The 20859-nt window shown below is 40.1% G+C and overlaps 1 protein-coding gene and 1 long non-coding RNA gene across 3 annotated transcripts in view; one reads left to right on the forward strand and one right to left on the reverse strand.

Annotated features, from left to right (window-relative positions):
* LOC138849008 (uncharacterized) overlaps positions 1–4034 on the reverse strand; it is a 28720-nt gene extending 24686 nt beyond the window's left edge. The window contains exon 1 of the long non-coding RNA XR_011387320.2: positions 3896–4034. This is a non-coding gene — a long non-coding RNA (uncharacterized LOC138849008). The remainder of the gene's footprint in view (positions 1–3895) is intronic.
* Positions 3078–20859, forward strand: part of ACTR3 (actin related protein 3) — a 57440-nt gene continuing 39658 nt past the window's right edge. For both annotated transcript variants that reach the window (XM_070071013.2, XM_002712405.6), the window contains exon 1: positions 3078–3313. Coding sequence is in view for 1 of the 2 variants with exons in the window: in XM_002712405.6 (XP_002712451.1) it covers positions 3270–3313 (44 nt within the window). In the remaining variant the exon portion in view is untranslated. The remainder of the gene's footprint in view (positions 3314–20859) is intronic.

The raw sequence follows: 20859 nt of genomic DNA on the forward strand, positions 1-20859 counted from the left end.
AAGCACAAATGACATTTCCAACAAGCATTAGAAGTTTCCAAATGCTTCCAGCAGTTACTGCCTTTACAAACATAGGCTGCTATGCATTATGTGAGACTGTGATAGATGCCTATGAGATAAGAGGTAATACCTACTACTGATATGTCTTCCTATTTGAAAGAACACACTGCTAAACTACAAAGCCAAAGTTATAAAATGAAAGCCCACAAGTCAGATAAGGCCTGAAGAAAATTAGTTACTGTATTTTTTTGAGCTGCTGTAATAGAATACCAGGGACTCGGTATCTTATAAAGAATATTTAATCTATTCTCATAGTTCTAGAAGCTGGTTAAGTCCAAGGTTGAGGGTCCAGCACTTAGTGAGGGTCTTCTGAAGCATCATCCCCTGGCAGAAGGCAGTACATGGAGGGGTGGGGAAGCCTGCACTCATTCTTTGATAAGGGACCCACTTCCACGATAATGATAATGGATCCACTCCTGTAATAATAGCACTAATCTTTTTGTAAGGCTAGAGCTCTCATGACCTCATCATCTCTTAGAGGTTCCATCTCTTAATACTACTGCATTGGGGATTAAATTTCCAAAACATGAACTCTGGGGGACACAGTCAAACCACAGCAGCTACCAAAGACAAAAACAGATTTCAGATTTCTCTTGTAAAAACAACAATAAAATAAAGCCCCAATGGCTCTGCTAACACCAGGCCTGAATTTCTCCACAGCAACAGCTGTCTGTCGTCAGGGGAGGGTTCTCCATGTTGTCGCACCTGCCCCATGGCCCCCTTAACTTGTAACCTCACCTTGCCTGGACCTGAAAACACTCACTTTCTGACACTTGATGTAACTACTTCCATGACAACCACCAAAGACCAGTGTGGGCTACCGAGTGGCATCTTCAAGGTCCTAGTCTCTGTCCTTGTGATCCCTTTGTGATCTCTTATTACCTGTAACAGCTGGAAACAACATTCACTCTGCCCCTACCGAGTCACACCTGTCTCTTCTAACAGCAATTTTCAAGTGTATGCTCCCCCAAATGCCCCTGATTATTTGTGGAAGTGGCAGCAACCAATCCCCATCTAGAACCTTCTTTCAAAATCTAATGGAAAAACCAGTATCAATGCATTTGAAAGAACCATCTCTGTTTGACTTCTTTGAAGACAAACTCTTAGAAAAGCCTTGCTTTAGGATTATTTAGTATGAATAGCTATGAATTTGTTGCACACTAATTGATGATGATACCCTTTGGGGAGCGTCTTCTGCACGTGTTGGCTCTCATGTGACTACTGGCCTTCTAAACTCCAGCACACAATCCATGATTCATTCTGGACTTAGCTGGACCCATTCTCTACAAGGCAGTCACAACATTTGCTTGCCTGTATCCCTTGGACAGTCTCAAGTTGCTTTTAGGATAGACTTTAAAATGCTTACAGCAGCCAAGATTCTTACATTGTTTGATTCTCCCTTCTCTCTCAGGCTTCACCTTCCAATATTTCACTTCCCATCGCATGTTCCCTGGCTCACTTCACTTTGACCACTTTGGTCCTTGAATTTGTGGAAGAGGTCAAGCTTGTTCTGGCCTCAGGTCCTTGACGTTGCTGTTCCCACTTCCTGGGGGACTCCCCTTCCTCTCAGCTCCTACCACTCTCAGGCTTCAGTTTTAAAATATTTCCAGGTCAGAGAAGCCTTTTTTATCCCCTTTCCAAACTCCCTCTCCTCACTATTTCTCACAGCTCCCTGCTCTCTTCCTTCCATTGCCTTTACAGACACAATCTGTAAACTCTGGAAGAGCAGAGATCTTGTATCTTTTGCAACACACTGAATATTCAGAGTCAGCACCGTCTCTGCCAGAACAGAGTAGGTGAACAATATTTTTTTTGCCAAACGAATGAATGAAAAACCCATATTCCATTCCCCGGGCCAGCTCAACATCACATTGCATGATCTTCTGGACTGAATAAGACACTTTCTTATGAAAACTATTTTAATTTTAGCCTCATATAAACAAGCTCAGGATGGTTTATCAGAAGATACAATGCCTGGCAGAGAGAAAAGCTATTAACCTTCTGCATTCTTTAAGTGGAAACCCAGCTATTCGTGAGAAATGCAAATTCTCAGGGTTCTCTTTAGACCAATTAATCACAAAACTCCAGGGCTGTGGCTCAGCAAGCTGTTATAGCAAGCCTTCCAGGTGATTATCACACAGGAAACCGTGAAAACCCTTGCTTTAGGTCTTTGTTTTAAATTTAAAAATATTATTTTGACCCTTAATCCTGGTAGTTATTCTGATGGTAGAATCTATTTCAGAAGGAAATGTTCCTCCACAATCCAAAAGCCTTGCATAAAGGGCATTTGTAAAGCATGTGCCCTATAATATCCTGGAAGGCAGGCCCTCCTGGTTGACAGGGGCCTGCCCGCTGGGGGGCCTGCAGTCGACAGCGTGGCAATGCCCAAGTGTAGCTGAACAGAAGCGTGGAACAAAAGCCAGAGGGCCACCGTGCAAGCCTTTGTTCATCCGTTTCCCGAATGCGCACCCACGATCACAGGAGGACTCTTTCCCACCCAGAAAAACAGCCATTCAAGTTCCAACAATGGCTGCAGGCCGCGAACGCCGTTTTCAATTAGTCCGTTTTCCCCCGGGGCACTGGAGATACACGTAGCTGCAGGATGCGCTTCCATTCTTCCCTCAAACTCGCACAGAAATAACTGAAACTAAACCAAAGGGTTGCACCGAAAAGCTTCAAAAAGAGAACTGGAGGAGGCTGGGGCTGCGTTCTCCGTTTCCACCTTTTTGCAAAACCCGAAACGGATCGCGTCGACGTCCGGACAGGAGCCTCGGCCGGCGGCCGCACCTCACTGCGCATGCTCTCTCGCCCCTCCCGCTCGGAGCCGGAAGGGGGAGCGCTCGGGGCCTGGGCCTGGCCTGGCCGGGGCGTCGGCACCGGCGGCCATCTTGGCTTCCTGGGGAAAGGCGGCGTGAGGGGGAGAAGTTGTAGGGTGGGGGCAGGAGTGAGGAGGAGGGAAGAGAGAGGGGGAGGAGGCCGCGGCGGGGCAGGGCGGGGACTGCCTGGCTGCCTGGGTTGCGGAAGTGGTAGCCGCTGACCGAGCCTGCTGCTTTCTTGCTACTGCTTCGGCTTGCCAGCTTCCCCCCCGGACGGAGAGGGCGGCCCGGCTGTGGATGGTCAGATAGTTCCCATCTCCTGCCGCCAATCCCTGGCCCCAAGCAGCACGGAGCAGACGGCGGCGGCAGCGGCAGCAGCAGGCGAGGAGGAAGATGGCGGGACGGCTGCCGGCCTGTGTGGTGGACTGTGGCACGGGGTAAGGGGGCTCACGGGCGGGGGTAGGGAAACTGAGGCGGAGGAAGGAAAATGGCGGGGGAGGGAGGAGGCCGGGAGATGAATGGTGCGGCGAGCTGCAGCCGCCGGCTTGCAAGGGGTGGGGCCCGCAGCCAGCGCCTCCCTCGTCCCCTGGCTTCACCCTCGTGGGACTGGGACTGGGGCAGGGGCAGGGGCGCGGGGCCGAGAACCCCCCCGGGAGCGGCTTCGTTCGCGCGACCCCTTCCAGCGCTTCCGTCCCCGCGGTGGGCAGCGCCGCCCAAGGAGATCTAGGTGGGAACGTTCGCCTCCCCGGGGGCCGCAGTCATCTGGGGTGGTCGCCTTGCCTAACCCAGCCCACCTGGCTTCCTTCCCCGCTCTCCGCGCCGCTTCCTGCCCGTGGGGCTTGGGGAGCCAGGGGCGCGAGCGCGGGGACCAGCCTGGCAGAGGGGCGAGAAAAGAGAAGCGCTCCTTGTGGGTTTTGCAAGACTGCTGTGACAACACCGCCCCGGGTGTGGGTGGGGAGAGGGAAGAATGGGACTCGGAAAATGGGAAGCTGGGACGGGGCTTTCGTTCGACCACCCACCTCGTGTCCACTCCCGGTCTTTTCCATCTCCCAGGGGGTTTTTACCGGTGAACCAAGTCACATCTTAACTCGAGACAAAAATGTCATGTGTTACTTCTCTTGCCTCAAAAAAGTCCCCTAGTGAGCAAGCGCGCTGCAACTTCCTTAGTTTTGTCAAAGCCGCTTCCTGCTTTCAGTCTTTTATACCCTTATAAGGTAGTTTTTCGTTTCCAACCTGAACACATCTTACTAGAACTTTCAAATTTAACCAGGTTCCAGAGACACTTGGATTGGCAGTGCTAGATAGCAGTTTAGGGGAAGGGGGAAGGGAAACACCCTGGAACAGAAACCGGGATCTTAAAGCCAGGGGGAAGGTGTGGAGGTATAGAGGAATGTGCTTCCTTTGCTGGGAGTCGTTTGTCATAGAGCTGTAGTGCCCTTTACTAAAACAGAATGGCTTGAAAGTAGTCTTTCCTTTTGCATTAATATAGACATGCAGAGAGTTACGGTACGTGCTATATCCTTACAGAGAGAATAAACTGCTTATGTTTTAATGTAGAATGACTGTTTTATGTTGGTGTATTGGAAGCGGGAGTTTAGTTTTCTTTTTGGCCCATGCTGATCATATCTGTTTAATCCCTAAAACCTTCCAGTTTTTTTGAGGGGAAGGGAGCTGTTGATAGCCTTTTCTCCCCCTTTTATTATTCACCATACTATTGTTACTTAAAATATGACATCTGCTTCTTTCTTTATATACTCTATTTAAAATTTCCCTTGTCTTAGTTCTCAAAACTTGATGCTAGAGTGACAGTTTCTGAAGCCCCAGTAAGGCAGAAGGAAACAATTGACTTCTTAATATTTTTCCTTGGGAACCACTCTTCGCTTAGCTTTGGAATATATGTATGTATTTATTTTGATGGATATCTTATTATACCTTATTCTTCTTGGAGTCTTGTTTCCCTGAACTAGTGTTTTTTAAACATTTCTCTGTTAATCTAATTGCTGAGTAATTTGTGTGGAAGATTGGTTTTAAAATTAAATGTAGCCTGAGTAGGACTTTTAGGTGTGTTTTGTTAAAGTGACAAATATTGCTGCTAGATGAATGCTTAATGCTTTAGATATTACTGGATTACCCATAAAAGTAGTGTCGATAATTGTCAAACTAATAAATAACTTGGTAATCTAAATATGATGTTAATTTTTCTCTCCATTTCTGTTACAGTTTTGGTTACTTTTGAAATATTATATTAGGTTATCTTATTGAGGGTAACTGTATTTAAGTGACCTCTTTTCTGAAAGATCAACCTTGGATTTTTTTGCTGAGTGATCAGGAGCAATGAAGAGAGGGGTTAAATCTATTTTTGTTTGTTTTAATATGTCAATTAATACGTTATTACACTAATCTTACCTCATAAAGAGAGGTTATTAACTGGATGCTCAATGACTGTAATGGCACTGATTACAGTTTCTTTTATTTTGGGCCTCAAAAGGGTTTTTTGGTCTTTCCAGTTGCCTATTAAATGCCACTCCTGGAAAGTTAACACCTTCAACTTTATTTTTAGCATGTAGAGGTAAGTCCTTGAGGTTGGGTCAGATAAAAAAGCATCTCTAAGGATAGCCTTAACAGGGAGTTTTGGGTTCTAAGATTACTGTGGTCCCCAAATGCAAACCACATGTATAATTTGTATACTTCTTTATGCTTAAAGAATGCATTCCTCTCTTGGGTCTCTAATTAAAATTACCCACTCAGTATAAGTGAAAAATTATATCCTGAATCAGGTTGCTCATTTCATTTCATTATGTAAGTTAAGCAAAAGGTGACCAAAAAAGTGACCGTCTATGAAACTTGGTGGTCTTAGATGATAAATGTTGTGAGAGTTAGTAATCATGAAACTCAACCTCTAGATTTTAAATTAGGGATCTTCCTCAAAATAAGAATGACCTAGACTTAAGGTCATAAGCAAAAATACTTATTTTCAAAAACATTTAGAAATACTTCCTTCATATTTATACCTTATCTACACACTTCCTGGTGTATTGGAAAAGTATTGTAGAATAAAATTTGGGCACACAGATTCCCATTGATGGAGCTGGTTGTTTAAATAAAACTGAATTACAGAACTCAAATTTGCCATTAGTGATGAGAAAAACATTAGCAAATTTTGTAAAACATTGTAATATTTGTGAAGGTTAAGATTATCTAATCCAAGTGGGTTCCTTTTTTGTTTTGTTTTTTGGCATATTTTCACTCATATTTCTGCAATATTCAAGTCAAATAAGGGAACTCCTGCTGTCCTGCTAAGGTCTAGCATGTTTATAGAGCTTTACTTTGTGATTTTCCTTTTCCCTTTTATGTCCCCCTCTGACTCCTAAACACTACATTGGTAAGTTATTTCTGGTGATTATGATAGTAGAGGTTAATACAGCTTGTTATAAAAGGTATGTTCAGATCTAGAGTAAATTAAGAAATTTCCCTAATTGACTTTAGCTTCTTAGCAATCTTAAAATGTAGCATATTTTGTAGAAGTCAGTGAGATGAGTTTATTTAATTCATCTAATGGCCACATTCCAGAAATTATGTAGATAAAACATGATCTTGTTTGAAAGCAGTGAGGAAGAGCTGGGTGGATGAGGGAAGACTTAAGTGGGAAGTACATGTTTCTTCCATGAATTCTGTACCTATGTTTAATAATAATGTATTTTCTCTAGCCACAGGGTTGAAATATTCGAAGTATCTTGTTAACAAAAAAAAGCATTAATTAAAATCCTTAATCCTCGATAGAACATTTTTACATGCTGTTTGAAGGAGATACAGCAGCCTTGCTCCTGTTGAGAAGTCAGTTTCTTAGACTTAGCTAAAATCTCTTCTCTTTTCCTGCCAGTATTTTTTCCTGCCTGCCAATTTTGTGTTTAAATACCTCTATTGATCTTAAATTATTGTATCTGGTGAACTTTCCAGCCTTACTGTAAAATGCAGTTGAGAATTTTTATTTTTAAGCACAGGAGGGAAAGATCCACTGTGAGTAGTAGACCTGCTGGCCAGGCTTTTTACATGATCTGTGACAGCTATTTTTGCTTCATTGTACAAGTAAGAAAATAGCATTAGAGAATTTAAATAACTCTTCTAGTATCATGTAGTTGTTTGAGCTGTTATTTGGACCTAAATTCTTCTGTATTTAAACCCTGTGTTCTTTCTATTAACTGCAGGTACTCCTGAGCCCCTTTTTGGAACTATGTACATTTGCTTTATTTTTGTTGATAAAGTTAACTCATTCATAATTTTACAAAAAAAAAATCCTATCCTTAGGCATTTGATTTAGAGAAATCTTCATGGCTTTTTTTTCTGGATATGTGAGTTATTAGAATTTTCCTTGTCAATTTGCTTAAATTTAGTTTTTAGAAAATACACTCTTTGGGTTTTGTTTTTAAGGAAATAATTATAGCTGGCATTTAACAAGAAGTATGTGTAAAAGCCTATGCTAAATGCTTTATGAATATTATCTCATTAACTTTTCACAGCAACCTGAGATGTATTATCTCTGATTTAGAGTTAAAGGAAATTTAAGTTTGAAGAAGTTAAGCTATTTGCCCAGAGTATTGTAGCAAGTAAGTGTGGCAGAGCTGCTACACTATGTCACACTTATGTGGAGGGGGATCCTTTAGATATTTTGAGCTTTTAAATATTTTTACTTTTTTTTTTTTGGAGGAACACCTTGTAATGCTGTAAAGATAAACATTTTTAGTGTCTTAAGGATGACTTACACAGGTTGGAAGATATTATTGTCAAATTGAGGCTTACCACGTACTTAGTAGCAGCTAGGCACTCTTGGAATTATAATGAAAATTTTACAGTCTACTTCCAGGAACGTTAATTGAACAACCTAAAATCATTAAAAAAAAAAAAAAGAGGATGGTAGACAATTACATTTAATCAAATGTTAGGATATGTGTTTTTTAGACAGTGGTGGCTATCTAAATTGTAAGGAAAGAAGGAGATTTTTGTGTTTAGAAGTTAAGCAAACTTTATGTCAGAATTGAGCTGTCTTTTTTTAAGAATTTGGATGGATACAGGACAGTATTTTGCAAACGAGAAGGAAAAGACAAAAGGAAAGAGTGGCTGCTTCTTGTGTTTAGTACTTTTAGCATGATGTTGGGCTGCACCCCTCCAATATGAATTGTGTACTATGTAGTAACATGTGGATCTGAATTATATAATGTGAAAGGGAACTATCATTTGTTGTGCCTCTTCTGTATCAGGTATTCCTATGTCAGCAAGGCTTTGATTGCAAAAAAGTTTTGCTTGATAGAGTATAAAATTTTCAAATAGAGGTATGAGATATTGAAAATAGGGCTTTTGGTATATTTGTAGAATGCTGTAGGATCAGTTGTACATGAGATATTTGGAATGAAGTTATGGATCTTTGTTGAAGTGATAAATGAAAATAGGAATTAGGAATAATCAGAAACATCTCATATCTAGAATCTCAAGGATTGGGCCTATTTAAATGGGCTTTTTACATAATTCTTAAGCAGCTACTCAGTTCCAACCTTGTAAAAATTCTGCCATAGCATATTGGTGGTGAAAATAGAGTAGAAGATACACATTAGGAAAATACTGCTTTTTTTTTTCTTACTTTTTTAAGATTTATTTATTTGAGAGGCAGAGAGAGAGAGAGGGCATGAGAGAGCAATCTTCAATCTTCCATCTACTGGTTCACTCCCCAGATGGCTGCAACAGCCAGATCTGGAATGAAGCCAAGAGCCAGGAACTGCATCTGGGTCTCCCAAGTGGGTGGCAGGGGCCTTAGCATTTGGGCCATCCTCAGTTGTCTTCCCAGGTGCATTAGCAGGAAGCTGGATTGGAAACAGAGTAGCCAAGACTTGAACCAGCACTCTGGCCAGTGTCATAAACGGTAACTTAACCTGCTGTACCACACACCAGCCTCTTGTCTGTACTTTGCTTCTGGCAATTTTTTTGTATTGTTCACTTACAGCTAGAAAGGGCTTTTTTAGTTAGCTGTTTTTTGAGTTCAACCTTTACCACTACTAGCTGTATGACTGTGTGCTTCAAAGCCTGCAGGTTGTCTTACTCCCATCTAATCTGAAGGTCAAATTATGGCTTTTTTTTTTTTTTTAAATAATCAAGATGGCTCAGCATAGTGCCTGGCACATAGTAAGAACATAATATGTTTCAATTATTTTAAGCATGAGTTATCCTAAGGAGAGGAACATTGTTTTAGCCTTATTTTCTTACCTCTTGCAGGTCTTGGCCTGCCTACCTCACTTCCTTGGAGAATAATTGAACAGGTCTTTGCAATCAGGATATTTTGTGATTTGAGAGATTGTGAGTGTGTAGCTAGGACCTGGCAGTTGATTCTAATGGATTATAAGTAGGCATCAATGAAGATTTCAAGATTGAGAGGTTGAGTGACTGGGATAATAATGGAGTTTGTTTTAAGTAAATGGATAAAATTGGAATTTGTTGTTGAATTTTTAATGATGATCTGTAATTGGAAGTGTGCTAGAGGAAGTTAAAAACTTGGGAGTGGGGGGCTGGCACTGTGGTGTAGTAGATAAAGTGCTGGTGGGCACTGGTTTGGGTCATGGCTGCTCCACTTCCGACCCAGCTCTGCTATGGCCTGGGAAAGCAGTAGATGATGGCCCAAGTCCTTGGGCCCCTGCATCCACGTGGGAGGCCCGGAGGAAGCTCCCGCCTGGCTCCTGGCTTTGGATTGGTGCAGCTCCAGCCATTATGGCCATCTGGGGAGTGAATCAGTGGATGGAAGAACTCTATTCTGCCTCTGCCTCTCTGTAATTCTGCTTTTCAAATAAGTAAATAAAACCTTAAAAAAATAAAAAAAACTTACAGAGTGAAAGTGAAGATTTGGGAATCATAATAATTTATAAAATTGAATGTAAAATAATGAACGAATAGAGAGAAAAGAACATTTAAAACACTGTGGCTATGTGGTCCTGCTTCTTGAGCATCACAAGGATGAGTGAGTGAGTACATGTGGCTGTGAAGCGTCATCAGTTATGCTGATTGTCAGTCTTCTCTGGTCTCAGTCTACTTTCTTTTCATTTTTTTTTTTAATATTTATTTTATTTATTTGAAAGACTTAGAGAGAGGTAGAAACAGAGAGAAAGAGGTAGAGATAGAGTTCTTCAGTCTGCTGGTTCACTTCCCAAATGGCCTCAATGACCAGAGCTGGCCAATCTGAAGCCAGGAGCCCAGAGCTTTCTTCCAGGTCTCCCATGTGGGTGCAGGGGCCCAAGATCTTGGGCCATCCTCCACTGCTCTCCCAGGCGTATTAACTGGGAACCGGATTGGAAGTGGAGCAGTTTGGACTGGAACCGGTGCCCATATGGGATGCTAGTGCTACCGGCCAGGGCTTTAATCTGCTGCATCAAAGCGCCAGCCCTTCAGTCTACTTTTTAAGAGTGAAATCCTTAAGCAGGAAAGTTTAGCTCAGGGTAATGTTAAATTTCCCTTGTCCAGCAAGCTGTACCTGTCCCAACAGGTGGAAACACCTAAGTGCTTAGACTAGGGGCAGAAGTGTAGAGTGGTTAAAACGTGGCTCTAAGTAATATATTTCCAGCAACAGGATTCCATTATAATAAAAGCATTTGAATACTCCCCTGTAATTCTTTCAGAACTTGTATCTTTTTTTTTATGATATTACCTATCTGTAATAACAGCAAACATAAAGAAGAGCAAAGCAATTAAGTGGTTATACTACAAAAATGTGTGCTGCAGCTTACCAAGCACTTACAACATTCATGAATTATTAAGCAATGCAAGATAAGGTGATGTTATTGGATTAATGTTTTAGATTTGGTTCTCTAAGATAGTGATTGTGTCTCTTTGCTTGTTTTACAATTTTATGTAGGATTTTCTATCATAAAACATAACTATTATATAATTGACTAATACCACAGTAAAGACATCTAAATAAATCTAAATAATCTAAAGGATTATTTTGTGAAATTTAAAAAATTTTTTTCAAAATCCTTTCCAAACATGTTCCCTACAACCAGGAAAGGAATATCCTTGAATTTGTATAATGTGTGTATTTTATTTTTCTACTCCTTCTTGTCCCCAACCCTGATACATACCTCAGAAGAATATTCACCTGTTATGCTGCTGAATATTCCATCTTTAAGCATTCTCTTTGCTCTTCTTGCCTTTTGTAAAAATGCAGTAGTCCTGAGAAAGGATGTCTTTGGATATTTTTCAGTATTTAGTGTGAATTAGGGGTTGCAGTGAGGATAATAAATGTCTTAAAAGACAAGGTGTAGAAGACCTTACTATTTAGAGTTGATTTGAAACTGTAAATATGGAAACAACGATTTTAGTAATGGTCTGTGATAGAACACAAGTATTGGCTTAAGTTTTTGAGAATTGTAATTAAATTTATTGTGTTTTTCTTCCAATGTATGCATTTCTAAAACTAATTTACTTTGAGACAGAAATAGCTTTTAATGTGTATTTTTTGAAGCTTGCTTTAGTGAATTAAAGGAAATACCTAATGATTCATGTAGAATTACAGAGCTGAAAAAAAAAAAACTTCGAAAATAATTTAAACCACTCTTCATATACAGACTAAACAGACTCAGAGTTGAGAAATGTCTTTAGGAATGTTACTAGTTAGTTATTAATTAATCAGTTTATTTATTTTAAAACCTGAGAGAGAGATCTCCCATCTATTGGTTCACTCCCCAGATGCCCTCAACAACCAGAGCTGGGCCAAGCTGAAGCTAAGAGCTGGGAACTCACTCTGGGTCTCCTACATGAGTGGCAGGGACCCAGCTACTTGAACCATTATCTGCTATCTCCCGGTGACACATTACCAGGAAGGAGAACTGGATAACAGTCTATACTCAAAAAACCAGGCACTCTGATCTGGAATGTGGGTATGCCAAGCAGTGGCTTAATTTCTGTACCAAACCTGACCCTGTTCCTGCTTACTACTTGCTAGTACAGTTATATTCTCTTAAATTTTCTTATGAATTCACATATATGAGTTACAGTAATTGAAATTTGCTTTTGGTAGTTAGAATAACGTAATGTAGGGGTAGATGTTGTGGTGTAGTTGGTTAAGCTGCCTGTTGAGACACCCACATCCAGCTCCTTCCTGCTAATGGCACTTGGGAAGCAGCAGTCCCTGCCATCCACATGGGAGACCTGGATGGAGTTACTGGCTCTTGGTTTTGGCCTAACCAGTGCTACTTATTGTGTGCATTTGGGAAGTGAAACTGTGGATGAAAAGAAGCTTACTCCATCTCTGTTGCTGTTCTACCCCTTCCCCTCCCCACCTTTTAAAAAAGATTTGTTTATTTATTTGAAAGAATTAGAGATCTTCCATCAGCTGGTTCACTTCCTAGATGGCTGCAATGGCTAGAACTGAGCCAGGCTGAAGCTAGGAGCCAGGACCTTCATCTGGGTCTCCCACATGGGTGTTAGGGGCTCAAGCACTAGGCCATCCTCTGATGCTCTTCCCAGGCCACTAGCATAGAGTTGGATGGGAAGTGGAGCAGCCAGGGCATGAACTGAAGGCTGCATGGGATGCTGGTATGGTAGACAGCGGGTTTCCTGCTATGGCACCACACCAGTCCTGTTGCTATGCCTTTCAAGTAAATAAAAATGAATACGCATTTAAGAAAATGAAAAAATAATTTTAAAAAAGAACAACATAATGTGTGTTATTTATAGTTAAATAGTTAAAATAGGCCTGATACAATACATGCATCAGAATTCTTTAGTGTTTTGTTATAATGCAGAAGCATACTGCAGGACATAAATGAAAAACTATTGTTTTCTACAACTGCCATTTTAAACTAAGTTTAGAAACTTTTTTTAAAAAAAGATTGATTTATTATTTATTTGCAAGGCAGAGTTACACAGAGAGAGGAGAAGCAGAGAGAGATAGAGGTCTTCCATCCACTGGTTTCACTCCTCCATTAGGCGCAATGGCCAGAGCTGTGCCGATCTGAAGCCAGGAGCTAGGAGCTGCTTCCAGGTCTCCCACGTGGGTGCAGGGGCCCAAGGACTTGAGCCGTCTAGAAATTTTTTTTTTTCTGTAGGTATACTTTATAGATACCATGACAAAATTAATTAATTAATTCTTTCTTTCTCTCTTTCTTTCTTTCTTTCTTTCTTTCTTTCTTTCTTTCTTTCTTTCTTTCTTTCTTTCTTTCTTTCTTTCTGATTTATTTATTTATCTGAGAGGCAGAGTTATTTACAGAGAGAGAGAGGTCGTCTTTCAGATGGCTGCAACGGCTGGAGCTGGGACAGTCCAAAGTCAGGAGCCATGAGCTTCTTCCTGGTTTCCCATGTGGGTGCAGGGGCCCAAGGACCACACAGGCCATCTTCTACTGCTGTCCCATGCCATCAGCAGGGAGCTGGATTGGAAGCAGAGCAGCTGGGACTCGAACCGGCATCCATATAGGATGCTGGCACTGCAGGCGGAAGCTTAATCTACTAAGTTACAGTGCTAGCCCCTGACAAACTACTTTTTTTTTTTTTTCATTTTCTAAACTTTTATTTAATAAATATAAATTTCCAAAGTACAGTTTATGGATTACAATTGTTTTACCCCCCCCATAACTTCCCTCCTACCCGCAACCCTCCCATCTCCTGCTCCCTCTCCCATTCCATTCGCATCAAGATTTATTTTCAATTATCTTTATATACAGAAGATCAATTTAGTATAAATTAAGAAAAGATTTCAACAGTTTGCACCCACACTGAAACACAAAGTGTAAAATACTGTTTGAGTACTAGTTATAGCCTTAATTCACATTGTATAACACATTAAGGACAGAGATCCTGCATGAAGAGTAAGTGCACAGTGACTTCTGTTGTTGACTTAACAATTTGACACTCTTGTTTATGGTGTCAGTAATCTCCCTAGGCTCTTGTCATGAGTTGCCAAGGCTATGGAAGCCTTTTGAGTTCGCCAACTCCTGTCTTATTTAGACAAAGTCATAGTCAAAGTGGAAGTTCTCTCCTCCCTTCAGAGAAAGGTACCTCCTTCTTTGACGGCCCGACAAACTACTTTCATAAAATGAATGCTCTTCTGAAGAAATATGCTTTTTAAATGTTTCAGAGATTTAAACCTTGAATTTTAGTTATTCAAATATATACTAAATTAAACGTGTACATGGGTCAGTGTTGTAGCACAGTGGGTTAAGCTGACGACATGTAACAGTGCTGGCATCCCATACTGGCAGGTTTGAGTCATGGCTGCTCTGCTTCTGATCCAGCTTCCTGAAAATGCACCTGGGAAGGTGGTGGAAGGATGGCCCAAGTGCTTGGACCTGTGTCACTGCTATGAGACCAGAATAGAACTGACTCCTGGCTGTAGCCTGGCCAGCCCTGACTGTTGTAGCCATTTGGAGAGTGAAGCAGTGGATGGAGGATGTCTCTGTTTCTCCCTCTTTCTCTCTGTCATTTTGTCTTTCAAATAAATAAATCTTTAAAAAAAAATAGAATGTGAGCATATCAGCCGTTTTAAGTTCTTTATATACATCCTACAAATTTAGTTTTTGAGATAATAAGTTACTGCCTTTATAGAAACTTGATGAAGTAGGTACTGTTGTATAATCTCTATTTTAAAGGTGAGGAAATTGAAGTATACTTAAATAGTAGATCTAGAATTTGAGCCCTCTGGTAGTCTTACTCCAGAGCCCATTGTTACACTGTTCCTAGTTGGGATGTACTGTAGTCAGTAAGAGTGGTTAAATTGTTAATCTAGTTTTTGAGTAATCCTCTCAAACATACATACTTAAAAATCTATTTTTAGGACTACTAATTTTTAGTACAAAAGTAACATATATAGGGAGGCCTTAGTAAACCTTTTTTTATTATTGTTGATTGAGGCTGAATTAAGGACATAATGTCTAATTTCATTCTGTGTGAAAATGAAGGCATACGTAAATTTGAAGCTGCAATTTGAAAATGAATCTCTACTGATGCGTGAAAAAGGTCATTCCTCTCATTAATGACTGTGTAAGACACAAATGAAAAAATCAAAAATAGAATTACTTAAGGAAACAGATACCCTTGAAAAGGGAAACATTTTTTATTAGATGACTTAAATTTGGCATTTGAATCTGAAGATAACTACTATATTGGTGTTACTAGAAAGTAGATATATTCTAAATTAGGATGAAAGAGTTTGTTATCTGGAGTATATTACCAGTTTGGGAGTGTTTCCTTTGAAAAGCAGAGGGAGAGGAGATCTGTCTGCTGGTTCACTCCTCAGATGGCTGTATCTGCCAGTCCTGGGCCAAGCTGAAGCCAAGAACTGCATCCACGTCTTCCACATGGGTGGCAGGTGCCCAAACACTTGGGCCATCCTCCACTGTTTTTCCCATGCTATAAGCAGGGAGCGGGATTGGAAGTGGAGCAGCAGGATTTGAACTGGTGCCCATCTGGGATGCTGACATCACAAGTGACAGCTTTACCCACTACACCAAAATGCTGGGCCCAGCACACAAAGTTGTAGTGAAAGTGTATATGCTTCTTGTTTGAAAGTCTTTTAAAACAATTTTGCTTTATAATAAAAAATATAGAAGTGATAGAGCAAAGGAAAGGGACTTTGGGGGGGGCATTTTCCTATCTTGGCTAATTTGTTATTTATATAAAAGATTGAGAATTTTATTGCTTCTGAAGTGCCTTTCACAGGTGTTTTAGCTATTTGGGTTTAGAAATTCTTGCTAAAAGATGAAGATACTCCTTGATTGCCATTTAAAACCTGTGAATAACTTGCCTAACTTGTTTCACTTTGCCTTGTTGTTAAGAAAGTTACTTAAATCAGGAAACAAAGCTTTGAATCTTTAAAAAAAATAGATTTTAAAATTCAGGGCCGGCGCCGCGGCTTACTAGGCTAATCCTCCGCCTTGCGGCGCTGGCACACCGGGTTCTAGTCCCGGTCGGGGCGCCGGATTCTGTCCCGGTTGCCCCTCTTCCAGGCCAGCTCTCTGCTGTGGCCAGGGAGTGCAGTGGAAGATGGCTCAAGTGCTTGGGCCCTGCACCCCATGGGAGACCAGGAGAAGCACCTGGCTCCTGCCATCGAATCAGTGCTGTGCGCCAGCTGCAGCATGCCGGCCGCGGCGGCTATTGGAGGGTGAACCAATGGCAAAGGAAGACCTTTCTCTCTGTCTCTCTCTCTCACTGTCCACTCTGCCTGTCAAAAAATAAAAATAAATAAATAAATAAAATTCATAAGAAGACTCTGAGAAGTAAAAATGAGAGATGTAACTTGTGACTATGTAGACAACAGCAACAAAATTATTTCAGCTAATAAAGCCAAAAAAAAAAAAGGATTATTGAAAGGCTGAGGCTGTGGTATAGCTCATAGACAGGAACACTTAAGACTCTTAGAAAAGGAACAGTAAATAATGAAGGTAGGTGGCAAGAATTCACCCCCAAAGTTGCGCTGCAGACTGGACTAGCAATATGAATTCAAAGCTGTCTCTTCATCATATAATTGCTCATTCAGAAGTTCTGACTTAAACTCAGATGGGCTGGACACATACCTTGTGTTACATGGTAACTGACAGCAGTCTGATGGATTATTGTCAGTTTCATCTTACACAGAGCTGTCTGGTTTTGCACTCTACTAAGACTTAATTATTGGTGAGTCCCTCAGGCTAGGAGCAGGAATTAGAGTTCACTGAAAGAGAAAAGATGGGGATGGGATACCCATTTTTCTTTACATCACTAAAATTTATTTCCTTTTTATAACTGCTTGATTTATTTCTAATTATCAGTTTACATTAACACAGTTTTCCAAAGGCACAAAAACTCCTGTGAGTTTCACAAAGTATTCATTCTGAACACCTTAGAAAGCAGTGTTTTTTTTTTTTTTTTTTTTTAAAGAATGATTCATAATGTAATAACATAGGATTTTTCACTAGGACTGGTATAACAAGTAATTTTGGGATTATGGAACATTTTCATTAAGTAGAACTGAATCTATTGTATAATAGGCAATTAAAAATATTAAAGATATAAACTAGGATATAAAGAACTTGAGCTGTACTCAATTTTTTTCCTAGAAGATGGGGTATCTACATAGATATATAGATAATAATATATCTAGATAGATATGAGATATTTATATAGATAGATAATGGTATCTCTAGATACATAGGTAGGTATTAGTTATTTTACATATGCGTGTGAAAGTAGGAATGGGAAGTAGTTTATGCATTCAGATTGTTTATAGTTGGAGAAGTTTTCATAAATAAGAAATAATTATCAAATATGTAAATGAATACTTATGATAGTTGCTATGAGGAATATAAAGATGTATAGGAAATAGTGCCTACCTTAATGAAGCTGACGTGTACACATTATAATATGGTAAGTGCTCTGACACCAAACTTTTTTGGAATAATAGATTAAGGAATATGTGTTTTCCAAGAAGGATGAAAACAAGCTTCCTGGGGGAGATAGGAGGAGGGCCAGTAGGGATGAGTAAAGTATGAATAGGTAGAAATAAGACTAGTGTACCAGGTAACAGAACAGTGGAAGGAAAGAAAGTGCAGTTGGAGAAGTGAAGGTTGAATCTGGGGATGCCATGCATGACTGGCATGTTAGATATGGTACAGTGAAGTAGTGATAGAACCTGATGTATGGTAGTTATTATAATTAAAACAACCTGTTGGAACTGGTCTATGGAGATTTGAAAGTCCTTGAATTCTACACTCAGTGTGGTCATGGAGCCATGATGTGTTGTAAACCAGACTTTTTAGAGTAGGAGGAATATCTGATTACTTCATTCTGGTGATTTGTGATGATAAAATAATAGCCAACATCACCTAGTATATATTAATGCTAGCTACTGTTCTAGTTAGGGATGAGTAAAGTATGAATAGGTAGAAAAAAAAAAAAAAACTACTGAACCAGGTAAAAGAACAGTGGGAGGAAAGAGGCAATTCCTGTTGCCCCCTTTTACTGTGGCACAAAGCGTAAATTGCTTGTCAGAGATCATGTAGCTAGCATGATAAACTGCTATCATCACTACAAAGAAACACTGATTTTGTAGGTTGATTGATACTTGAGATTGAATCTAGCTTTACTATTTCTTTGAATATTTACTGTTTCTCTGAGCTACAGATTCCCAGTGTGTAGAGACAGAATATTCATTTTGCAAGGTTCTGATGAAGATTAGAGATAATATAAAGCTCATAGCAAAATAATTAGTATTTAAAAGCAATTAATGTTAGTTACACTTAAAATGATTATATACAGTTATTGAAAGCGATCAGTTACTTTTTTTTTTTTTTTTTAGATTTATTTATTCGTTTGAGAGGCTGAGTTAATAGAGGGAGAGACATAGAAAGGTATTCCATCCACAGGTTCACTCCCCAATTGACCTCAATGGCTGGGGTTGGGCCAATCCGAAGCCAGGAGGCAGGAGCTTCGTCCAGGTCTCCCACATGGGTTCAGGGCCCAAGAACTTGGGCCATGTTACATTGCTTTCTCAGAGCATTAGTAGGGAGCTGGATTGGAAGTACAGCAGGTGGGACTCTAACTGGCGCCTATATGGTATGCCAGCACCACAGGCAGAGTCTTAACCTATTATGGCACAGTGCTGGCCCCCAAGTTACTTCTTTCATTCGTGTTATATGCTCAACAGTATGCGCAATTCTCTGCTGAACTATGGCATATATAGAAAACTAAGGTATGATTTCATACTTGAGGCTTACTGTTTAGTTCCAGAAATGATTAAGGATGACTTCTTGATGTTTAATTGTTTGGAGAAACTATGTATTATTTGGAGGATAGTTTATGAAGGAACTAAATGAAATCCTTGGAAGAGCACAAACATGAGGAAATAGACAGATATAATCAAGGAAGACTTCATCAATATGAGATACATGAGCTAAAATGAAGTCTCTATGCTGGCAGGAATTCTCTTGTTCATTCTTTCTCCATGTGTTGGCTTAGTGTATAATATTGAATGATGCCCAGTAAATATTTTACTGGTGAGGGGAAGTCAGAAAGAGTTCCATCTTTGGGGGAAGGGTCAGTTAGGAAATTGCCCTGTTCAAGATTGAGATATTTCTTTTGGAAGCTGTGGAATAGCAAGTAGCTTATTTTATTTATTCATATCTTGCTCTATTTCAGAAGGATTTTAGTAGGGAGGAATGGTTTGGAATTGCATTGATTTGAATTAATTTGATGGACAGTAGTAGATTGCTTAGATAATTGAGAACTAGAGTCACAAAAATTTATGCAGTGTTTGAGTCTAGTATTCTGTTTTAAATAACTTTATTGAGATAGAATTTATGGTATGTGTATGTATGGTATATAATTAATTGGATTCTAGCATTCATAATAAATTATGAGGTATCTTCATCACTCCAGAAAGAAATCCTATTCTCATTAAGCACTCTCTGTCACTCTCCATTCTCTATATACTCACTCCTTTGGCAGACACTGATTTACTTTCCATCTTTGTGGATTTGCCTAATTTGGTCATATTATATAAATAGAATCATATAATTTGTGGCCTTTCTGTTTTCCTTCATAGGGCAAGTATCCACTGCTGTAGTGTATGCATTCAGTGGTGATATTGGATTTGGTAGTAGTGAGGAGTTAGGGAAATGTTGTTAAGAAACTTCGAAAGGATAATTACAGGAATGGAAGAGGGATAAAAGGAGATCTATGGATAAAGGAAAATTATCTGGGGGAGGAAGTGTTTACTAAATAATTATTGACTGCCATCCATTGTTAATGCTTAATCTGTATAATCACTTTGTGAATTTAGTGTAGTAACTTAAGCATTAGGAACCTGTGTCTGTGATCATAGACCTGTTTTTAGAATCATAGGATCACAGGCTAATAAATGGTGGAAGAAGCATTTTCATTCATGTCGTTTTCTCTTTTAAATTAATTTATTTGAGGGGCTGGTGCTGTGGCATAGCAGGTAAAGCTGCCGCCTGCTGTGCTGGCATCCCATATAGGCTCCAGTTCAAGTCCCAACTGTTTTACTTCCAGTTCAGCTCCCTGCTAATGCACCTGGGAAAGCAGTAGAAATGGCCCAAGTGCTTGGGCCCCTGCACCCTGTGGGTGACCCAGATGAAGCTCCAGGCTCCTGGCCTTGGCCTGGCTCAGCCCTGGCCATGTGGCCATTTGTTGGGGGTGAACCAGCAGATGGAGGAACTCTCTTTCTCTCTGTCTCTCCCTCTCTGTAATTCTGACTTTCAAATAAATAAAATAAATCTTTTAAAAAATTATATTTTGAGAGAGAGAGAGGTGTACACAGAGAGATCGCCCATTTGCTCAGATTTGCTCTCCAAATGCACACAATAGCTAGGGGTTGGGCCAGGCCAGTCAGGAGCCAGGAGCTCAATCTGGCTCTCCATTTGGGTGGCACAGACTTAACTATTTGAGTCATTACTGCCACCTCCCAGGGTCTGCATGAGCTGGAAGCTGGAGTCAGGAGTTGTAGATGGAGGTGGGTATGGTACCCAGGCACTGATATAGGATGCTTATGGGATGTAAGATTAGACCAGTCCCCTTCTCACTCACAGCTTTTTGATTCTGGGGTCCTCATTTTCTCTCTGCTCATGAAAAGCAGTTGCATTCTAAGGTTTAGGCTTGAAAGGACTGAAAGACTGTTGTTTCTGTTGCCACAAAGAAGTCCAGCTTTTTTTATTCAACAGTTTATCAGTCCTTTTTGTCTGGTTAAATGTTTATTTGCATCTAATGAGAAAAACATTGGAGGAAATTGGTAAAGCTTTTTAAACAATTATTATTCATCTTTGTAGCTAATGTTGTCTTACTTGGCAGATTTTCCTGTGAATCGGATACTGTATTTTTGTTCTTAATGTCCCTAACAGCAAATTACCTTTTTTTGAGCTTTGACATGGTATGAAGAAAACTATTAAGTAGAGACATGAGATATTATGGGAGAAGCATTGAAGTTAATTTGTAGAATTTCATTAAAAATTTGGTAATTTATATC

The sequence above is a fragment of the Oryctolagus cuniculus genome, chromosome 3 (genome assembly GCF_051225735.1).
Source record: "Oryctolagus cuniculus isolate XC-2025 breed Fujian yellow rabbit chromosome 3, ASM5122573v1, whole genome shotgun sequence".
NCBI lineage: Eukaryota > Metazoa > Chordata > Mammalia > Lagomorpha > Leporidae > Oryctolagus > Oryctolagus cuniculus.